This window comes from Corvus moneduloides, chromosome 4 (assembly GCF_009650955.1).
Source record: "Corvus moneduloides isolate bCorMon1 chromosome 4, bCorMon1.pri, whole genome shotgun sequence".
NCBI lineage: Eukaryota > Metazoa > Chordata > Aves > Passeriformes > Corvidae > Corvus > Corvus moneduloides.
The window spans coordinates 10,849,519-10,859,141 of NC_045479.1; the positions used below are offsets into that span (position 1 = coordinate 10,849,519).

General features: G+C 44.1%; 1 protein-coding gene across 3 annotated transcripts; it reads left to right on the plus strand.

The window, feature by feature from the left end:
- The first annotated feature begins 288 nt into the window (after window positions 1-288).
- On the plus strand, window positions 289-7,800 carry LOC116443518 (zinc finger protein 501-like). Of its 3 annotated transcripts, XM_032107701.1 has the most exons (5): window positions 289-599; window positions 747-819; window positions 2,569-3,195; window positions 4,618-4,719; window positions 4,795-7,800. In XM_032107701.1, the coding sequence occupies exons 2-5, from the start codon at window positions 747-749 to the stop codon at window positions 5,133-5,135; spliced, it is 1,143 nt and encodes a 380-aa protein (XP_031963592.1). In that variant the 5' UTR covers window positions 289-599; the 3' UTR covers window positions 5,136-7,800. The 3 variants fall into 3 exon arrangements, with proteins under 3 accessions (XP_031963592.1, XP_031963591.1, XP_031963590.1); XM_032107700.1 differs by having other exon boundaries at window positions 290-819; XM_032107699.1 differs by lacking the exons at window positions 289-599; window positions 747-819 and adding an exon at window positions 831-1,044.
- Window positions 7,801-9,623: the final 1,823 nt, after the last annotated feature.

The following is a 9,623-nucleotide window of genomic DNA, read 5'->3' on the forward strand; positions in this document are numbered from 1 at the left end:
TGTCCGTGCCCAGCGGGGACACGGAGCCCCGCGGACGCTCCGTGCGGGGGAATCCAGCGAGCGAGCGTGGTCGGAGGACGGGGATAGTACAGCGCGGGGCAGCGAAGGAAGAGCTCCCGCCGGATTTCCAGGGGGTGTCGACGCCGAAAGGCGAACCCGAGGAGCGCCCGGTTCTCCCGCCGCCCACGGGCTGAGGGGAGCGGCACTGAACCCCCTCCCCCACCCGGGCGGGTCTTGGCCCCCGGGCAGGAGCGCTGGGCTGTGCCGGGCAGGAGCGCTGGGCTGTGCCGGGAAGAGCCGGCGGCGCTGGGGAGCAGCAGGCCCGCGGCGAAGCCAAGGCCCGGCAGAGCAGGCACGTGAGCGAGGCCCGGAGCCCGCCCGGGGCTCGGAGAGGGCGGAGCGGCCCCGCGGGAGGGCACAGCGCCCGCGGGCCGGCATTAAAGCGTGCCAGAAAGCAGGAGGGAGGTGTTGAGGGTGAGAGGGGAGTGGGGCCCGCTGCCCGAGGGCCGGTCGGTGCTTCCCAGGGAGACTGAGCTTAGGAAAAGGCGCTTCTTATCACGCGGGGCTCTGGATGAAGCTCACGAGTCACCCAACTTCAGGTCTTTGTGGAGGGCTGCCCTTTCTGTCCCGGGCTTGCCCCTCTTAGGCCAGGCACAGCCAAAGTGTGCTGTACCAGCGTCTGTTCCTCCCCTTCTGCTCCCGTCTGCTGGAAAAGGCTTCACGCTCCGTGTCCTCTCCTCTTCTAGATGGAGCCAGCAATGGAGTCCATATTTTCCATTTTCCAGAGCCCCGGGAGGAGTGATCCTGCAGGATATCCAGGTGAGATGTAAACTCTTGGTAGTTCAATCCCGCGGGGAAGCGTGGTGCCGGCATTCCATCCCCGGGATGCCAGGATGGGGCCGGATGCCATGCCAGGCCGAGGCAAGGTTGCGGTGGTGTTCTGGGTTTCTTTCTGCTGCGGTTTTCCACCTCCTCTTCTAAAATCAGCCAGTCCAGGTCATTGGGAGCGACGGGCAGCCAGCACACTTGCAGGATTTCTGACAGGTGAGGAGGGTCTGAGGGAGTTGCTGAGCTGCATCCAGAGTGTGTGAGTGCCCGGCTCTGGCTGTGGGTGGGAGTGGAGGGTTCTGCATGTCCCTGTCAGAGACCTGCAAGGCTCTCGGGGAACAATCAGCCTCGTGGCTGTAGCGTGAGGAGTGAGTGCTCCTGCCACAGAGAGCCTTCCTCGTCCCTCTGGGAGAAAGCTCCCTCTTGGGTTTAATTCCTTGATGTAAGAGAGAGGATGCCCTCTCTCAGCAACTTTGCTTATTTTATTGCTGCTAGTTAGGTGTTGGTTGCCACATCCATGTAAACAGAGAGCGTTTTGCATTTTGCCTCTTCAAGGACATGTTACTCAAGAATTTTATTCCTTGGTATCATAGAGGTAGGACTGAAATTGCCCTGCAGAGTTTTATCTTGAATGTAGAAAGCTTGGTTTGGTTTGGTTTTGTTAGTGGATTAAACAAACTTTTTTTGTTAAATGTGTGAGTACTATTTTAGTTCTAGATCAGAGATGCTAATTGCTAAATCTTCTGCTTGAATTAATAGTAAACATCTGAAGTTGCTTGCAAAAATCAACCTTGTCTAAGTGTTCATTAGGTGATCCTCATGATTCTTTTAATGCTGACCTGCTGTAAATATAAGATCTAGCCATCAGAATAACATACCTAGAGCTTACTGTGGGGTGTGTGATGGTGCATATTCACTTGTGAAATAAACAGGTTGCATTCTTTAGGAAAGACAGGGATATGTTTGAATGTTTCTGGTGAGTTTCTTCAGAATGCAATTTATTTAGCTTGTCGTTGCAAGGAAAGTAAATGTTGTGTTAGGTCTAGCTATGAAAAGAGATTCTAATAGTTAATTGGGAATTAGTTAATTTTTTTAATCAATACAGAGCCTTTTTACTTCTGATGCACAAATATACAGTGTCCTTATAGTACTTATATTTGTTGTTGTGATAGAGAAAAAAAGCCTGGTGTGCCAACCTGCAAAAGACATAATTTAACTTTTTTTCGGTAAATACAAACTAGCACAAGTGAGAAACAACCTAAATCTCCCTGCTGGTTTTGTCTAAGGAAGGCTAAGTGGGCTCTTCTGTGCTGAAAGATCCCCACCCAAATGCCCAGCTTTGAAACAGCGTGTTAATGCTAATTTACAGCCTGGAAAGCTTTTGAAATAAGTCTGCGGGAACAAATAGCTAAAAGTAGGTATTTGGGATGGGTGAGATGCTTCAGCATGTTCCTTTCCTTCCTTCATCTTGACAGTCTTCGTTTTGCCATTCTCTGAAGGGAAGAAATACAAGGAAATGGGGAGAGGAAGGAAGAGAAGAGGAACATTTCTTACCTGTCTCTTCTCTTTGCACTTTTCTCCCCCTTCTTGTCTCAATTTTCAGAATTTCCCTTCCTCTTTGGGAAAGGGGAATCTGGTTTAAGCTGAAGGTAGGCCTAAGAAATTGAGTTATTTTACAAGGAGCAGCTTATCTGCCTCAGGGAAAAGAGGAGTGTTAAGATGAGTCTCTTACTCCATCAGGGGACTGCGTTTTGGGGGACAATGAGGACGAGAAAGGCTTCCCTGAAGACCTTAAGCAAGAGGAACTGCCTCAGGTACGTGCAGCCCAGAGCCCAGAGAGGGGGGCAGCCTGTGATGATTCCCCTCACAAAAAAAGAGACTCCAGGAAACACATCCTCAGCACTGATGGCGAGAAACTGCGCTGGGAAGAGAAACCCTTCAAGTGTCCAGAATGCAGGAAGGCCTTCAAGGGCCACTGCAGGCTCCTGACCCACCTGCAAATCCATTCAAGAGAAAAGGTGTTTGTGTGTGCAGAATGTGGGAAGAGCTTCAGCAGGAAGGCCAACCTGGTGGTCCACCAGAGAGTCCATACAGGGGAGACGCCCTACAAGTGCAAGGAATGTGAGAAAACCTTCAGCCGTGCCTCGACCCTCCTTGCTCACCACAAAACCCATCTGAAAAAGAAAACCTTCTCCTGCACCACGTGCAGAAAGAGCTTCAGTAGGAACACAGCTCTGCTGCAGCATCAGAGAGTCCATGCAGATGAGAAACCCCGTAGGCGTTCAGAGCATGGAAATAGCTTCAGTGTGAGCTCAAACACCATCAAACACCAGCAGCTGAGAGACAGGCCCAGTGAACACACAGCAGGTAACTGATTTGTGTTTATTTCAAGTTATGCAGAATCTTGGGGGATATATGAAATATTCCTAAACACTTCTCCCTCCTTGCTCTGGATATGAGTATTGGGGGTTGGTTGGTTGGTTTGGTTTTGTTACTTTTTTTTTTCCCCGTCTCTGATATAATAAATTTATCTCTGCCATTTGAGGAAGTTACTTGAAAAAACTGAAGTTGAAATGTAGGTGTTACCATGGAGGTTGCTTGGCACCTTACACTCCTCAAAGCTCTCAGATCCCACTGATTCCTCACTAATAATAAAGATCTTACTAATTCCTGCTTCGTAGTGTTGCCTGATGTCTAGCCTTAGATCTTCAGAAGTGCTCAGCTATCAAAATGATAAGCTTAGGAAGATGCAAGGAATTTTGACTGTAAACACTGCCTTGGTAATCTCTAGCAGCTAATTTTTGTTATATGTGGATATTGAATCTTAGCTTGTTGTCTGCAGTGGGAAGTCTCTGGAATAGTCTTAGCACAGAACAGTCTGTCAGATAAAGGGATTGTTTCAAGTAGGCAGTTTTCTGGATTTTGCAATATTTCATGTTCTAGTAGTGACCAGAAACTCAGGGATAAAAACTGGCATTGTGGGGTTTTTTCCCTGTTTTTGTACCTTTACATGGACAGTCCCTTTATCCTTGGTCAAAAATGTTTTAAGTTTTCATCTTGAATCTTGCCTAGACACCCACAGAATTGTTCTGGGTGTTGGCATGAGAAGCAGGTGTTTTGTGTGTGAGGTTTTTCTTTGGTTTTTGTGGTTTGTTTGTTTGTTTGTAGTTGTTTTACTTTGTTTGTTTCTTCTGGGGAAAAAAAAAGAAGAGCCTTTCACCTTAACAGTGGGAATAATGATGCAGTTATTATCAAGTTGGTAATGGAATGGCAAAACTGAGTTCTTAATGTAGGGTTTGAGGCCTCTCAGTCCACTGATACAAAGAGGTGGCCTAGGAACTCTGCCAGTGAGCCCTAAGCATGGAACCTTACACTCCTAAACCTTGTTTTGTTCATCATGGCTTTTGCAGGATACAAGAGTTTATAATTCCTGAAGAAAAGTCTCATTTTTTGCTCTGTTGGACACTTAAGTAGTATCAGATTAGTCTAACACTATATCTGCTTATAAAGAAAGTGTGCAAATACAAACCCATTTTTACTTAATCTCAACTGCCCTTTTCCTCAACAGATCCCTTGCCCCAGCTTTGCTTTCTCATTTTGCCCCCTCAAAAAAACCCCAAAACCCCTGTATCAGCCTAATCTTTGGTTTTGGTTTAGTTTGGACCACTGTGTGACTTGAACGAAGTTTGAATTTTAAGGCGTGGGTGAGAGGAAGGAAGGGTTGTTGCTGAGCTGCCATGTTTGGAATGCAGACCTTGCAACTCTTCACTTGCATTGTCTTCCTTTTAGATGCAAACCAACCTGAATTTACATCTCTTCGGCAGAAGGAAGAGCAAAGGTGTGGTGCAGAGGAAAGCCAGATGGATCACTGGAATCTTGTTTCTGAAGAGTGTAAGTATAAAAAGGCTTCTAAACTGCCTTGTGATTTTACATAGCAGGCATTAACATTCCCTTCTCTTTGTACAGTGAAGAAAATGAGGGCAAATATGGATATGCTTCTCCTGAATCAGCAAAGTCAACTGCAGGTGCTTCAGGAAATTCAGAAGCAATTAAATACACTGCTCCCAGGCAATGCTCTCCTGAATTCCAACGTTTATAGCTTAGGACTCCTCCTAGGACAGCAGATGGCTGCTGCAGCATCTATTTCTTGCCCCCTTTTTAATCCCAGCTGTCTCCTCTCCTATGAAGGTGCCAGTGCCTTATCCCTTTCATCTGCCTCTGGAGCTCTGCCTGCACCTCAGCTCCCAATCTCTCAAGATTCTGTGACTGCTGCAGCCTGCTCAGCTTTGTGCTGTAAACGCGTGTGACTGTTCTGGACCATTCTGCCACTCAGGGCAGGTGACCCCTGGGCTGTGGTGTTGCAGTTGTTGTAGCTGTGGAGGTGCTGACTGTACACTCAGATGCATCAGCAAGCAGCAGCTGATCAAATCCCTGCCCTGTAGCCTGCAGGGATTTTTGCCAGGAATGACCTTTGTCGAGGCAGCTCAAGAGATCATTATCGCTGGGGTGCAGTGACTTGAAACATTCATTCACAAGATAATGCATCAAACTTGAGTGTATTTTTTACCTGATACATCTTTCAGCATGGATTTGGGCAATTGTACCTCTCCTAACGACCTGAATCCAATGATAAAGTCCTCAGGGACGTTTCACACATCTCCTGTTAAGTCTGATTTATATAGAGGGAAGCAAGATGCTTATGTAAAGATGTTCAGTTTACAGCACCCCTATTCCCAGCATCCATTTCAAAAGCTTCTTTCCTTTAGGAAGTCTTTAAATCAGGTGTCCTTGACTTAGCTGATTCTTAGGCCAGCAGCACTGCTCAAACTAGAAAAAAATACTTTCTGCTTTTTGTTTAAAACAAACATACTCCCCCTCTTCCCCCAAAAAACTCAACTGAAAATAAACCAAAAAACCCTCAACAAAATACCACCTTTCAATTCTACCTTGCTTACCAAGAGTTCATGAGGAAAAGCCAAACTGGTTTATAGGGCAGTTGTTCTTTTGCTCAAAGATGAGTTCAGCTGAGCCTGGGTTTAGATACTCTGTCATATCCTATTTGGATTATTACATGGTTTTGGCTGTTAGGTATTAAGTAGGGGTAGGAGTGGGGTAAATAATTACTGCTTGAGGAGGAACACTGAGAGGCTCAGGTGCATCTTCTTGTGAAAACAGCAGAGGAAACAATTTTTTTTTCTTTTCTTTTTTTTTTTTTTCTCAGTAGGACTCTGACATTGGGCCTGTCAGGGTAGGAGAGTGCAGAGTTTTAAGACACATTGGTCTGATCTACCTCATTGTTTCCATCAGTGTCAGGCTTGGGGCAGCATCAGAGCCTTTAAGCTTCAAAAGTGCAAAAAAGCTCATTTACCTTTCAACTGGGATAAAGAAACTTTGCGGCTTGTGCCAAAAAGTTTTTCTCTTGAACTGATGCTGTGTTTGTGCATGGTTGGTTTTTTGGTTTGTAGTTGTGATTTTAATGTTACCTTGTTAAAAGGATGCACTCTTAGTAATTAATAAAATAAAGTCTAGATTTTAAGAATGGGAAACACTGTTTCTCTTAACAAGCCTTCTTCTTGTTGACAGACTGTCACATTCTGTCCCAAAGCTAAAACTGTGGGACCAAGTGTGACGCATCTGCTGTGTGACTACAGACTGTGAAAATGACACACTCGTTCCTACTGTGTGGGATTTTTGGATTAGTCTTAACTTGTTGGGATATTATTTAAGCCAAATTGAGAGGTCTTAAAGGACATCCCTTCAATGTGATCTTGTACTGGTATCTTTGAGGTGTAATTTCCATCAGTTGAGCATTTCAGAGTCCTTTGTCTCCAGGCTTCAGAGCTTCAGTAAGAGTTGCTACTATTCCATGGAAACTCAGGGGTACTGTTCATAACTTTTTTTTTTGATGTTTGATGTCATTCTTCTTAAAGCAGAATCTCCTAATGAAATCAGTGGTTAAAGTTTGTATTTCAGTTGCTTTTATGATGTTCCTTATTAAAACGTTCCTTTTCTGTTAGAAATGAACCTTTGGGGAGCTTTTGTCCTTTGTAAAAGGGTTACATAGAGGTGGCCCTGGGAGCCAAGGCCACCCAGAGCTGTCGGTCCTGGCAGCTTTTGTCTGGGTTTTCCCTTTCTCTGCTGATCAGAAATCTGGAGGTCTCCTGGCTAGAAAGAGGATGGGCTGATCCACTTTCACTGCCCACAGCACACGAGCTGCTCTCTGCAGAAACCCACAGCCTGCGTGTGCTGTGGATTTTTGGGGAGATCTCACTGACTCTGGACCTGCTCATGCATAAATAGGCCAGGGGACTTGGCCATTAACTTTTCTTTTTATCCCTCAGCCAGCTCCATTTTCTTTTCTCTGTATAATAATAATAATAACAGCAGAATGGTACAAGTGTAAGAAATAATGATCTGAAAATGCAGGAAATTGAGGGCAATTTTTTGAGAAGCAGCTGGAATTGCAGATCTGTAAAATTGACACTAATTTTCCCAATTTTGCTTTTAACCTGTCAGTCTTTAGAAGCATTTTATTTTCTTCAGAGGAAAATAAAATAACTCAGGAAGTTGTTACTAAGCTGACACCAGGAGAGAACTTGGAAAAAGTTTGCTGATTAAAGTGCATCTGAAGAAATTATGCACTCAGGCAGATAATTGAGGTGTTGTGAATGGAAGTCAACAACTAGAATAATAAAAAAAGAACTAACAGCCCCATATCACACCTTAATCACACAATTTATTATGGCAAGTTAACTCTGCAAAAAGAGAGACAGCCAATGTAGAATATTAATCCTGGGGACCTGGATGACATCTAGGAGGTCTTAATGTGGATCCATGAATTTAAAGATTGATGTGGATGTTGGCCCAGCAGTCTTTGAAGGTATTTAGCCTTATTAATCTGGATTGGATCCTGATTTCTTAATCATGTGAAGCAAGGATAATCATTTCAGCTAAGTTACATCGTGGGTTTTGTAATGCAGTTGCATAGAAGACATTATTCCTTCATTATATTCTAAAAGTTACAAAGGTCTTGGAGGCCTTGCCCAAGATTTTTCAGGGCTGAAAATGATCATTCATTAGTGGGGATGGGGAAGACACCTCCACTCTGCATCAGTTAACTTTTGAGGTTTTTTGGTACTCTGCAGAAAAAAAAAGGGCAAGTTTTGCCTCGATCCACAGCTGTGGAAAGGAATTAGGTTTTCAACACTCCCAAAAGTGAGATGAAAACACAAATGAGGTTAAATGTTGGGATCCAAAGTGATCATTCAACTTAATGTTTCAGAGAGCTTAACAAGAGAAGGGGATGATGAATTAGGACCAAGGCTACCTAAAGAAACAACAACATATCCACTCTCTGAATTAGAATCCCTGTGTAACCAGCTGGATAAAGTGCCAGTTCCACAACAACCTGTTGTTAAAACTGAATAGGGGAGTGAGGGTTTGGAAGATGAGACAACCTCAAATTGCCATAAAAATATCCAATACACAGCTACTGAATTGGCTAAACTGGAAAGGGAATCTAGCTGGGAATATGCTGAATTTATCTGGAACTGAGTGTTGCCTTACCATCCATAGTGCCTCATCCTCCACTGAGGAGGCACAAGCTAAGACGAAAGAAATAAATGATCAAGCTAGAGAATTATTTCAGTCTATGCAACCACGAGCCTGGTTTGATGGATTAGAACCTGGGTCATGGGTTACTACCCTCCTAAAGCCTTTAGGGCTTACAGGATGGAGGAAATGGTTAGCACAAGTTGGAATTGCAGTTGTCACTGGATTTGTATTTTTAATGGTTGACATTAGCCTTGTTAGGTGCCTGATAACATGCTTATTTATCCTTGGCATTTTCTACTTTTCTTTTTTCGCTCTTTATTTTCTCCTTCATGCAGAAAAATGGAGCCAAATCATAAAACTTGAAACAGCAGCAAGGGAGAGGCCTGTGCATTTGCCCTTCACTTACACAGAGCTTAGATAGAGAACAGAGACAAGGCTGTGTTGCAACTCATTATCTTCCCTGATGAAGGATTCCTACCTATGGCAGGATCCAGATGATATTTGAGGTCCCTTCCAACCCAGGCCAAACTGGTTGCTTTTCCATCTCAGCAGAGCTATTTGGAATGTGCAGGTGCCCAAGAGCTCAGTGGCGTGGTCACCAGAGGATAACAAATTTATCAGCTTGAGTATTATATGCAGTTCTTTTTTTCCTTAACAAGCAGGAATTATGGCCAAAATCAATTTTTCCTCTCAAAATCAGGGGTTGTCTAATTTTGGCAGCAATATATGAAAAACCCAGCAGATGGGGATCTACAACTGTGTTTTATTTTTACAACAGTAGCTTCTTTCAACCTTGAACTGGGCAGAGACACAACTGTACTTGATATTGTACAAATACAAAATGAAATGGTGTTTCCTGCCACAAACTACTTTCAGTCTAGAGCAGCATTAATGCAATTCCCTCAAATGGGAAGCACTTTCATAGAGAATAAACTCCAGTGTGATTTATTGCATGGTTTTGCCTTTTTGTAATTGAATACGGCCCAAATTTCAGCTTTCCAAAATCTCCAGGACAAAAAAAGAGCCCACCACATTCCCAAGGAAACAAAGGAATTGCACAAAGCATAGCTACACACAGTATGGCTGTTGGAATGAATGCTTCCTGGAAACACTTGAAAAATTGTGATGAACAAACAATTGGAAAAGCATCAAAGGGGTCTAAAACTAGGATTAAAGCTTGATTTACCACGTTTATTTTTACTCCATGCATTTTGGTTTGAGTAGTATATTGTAGATGCATT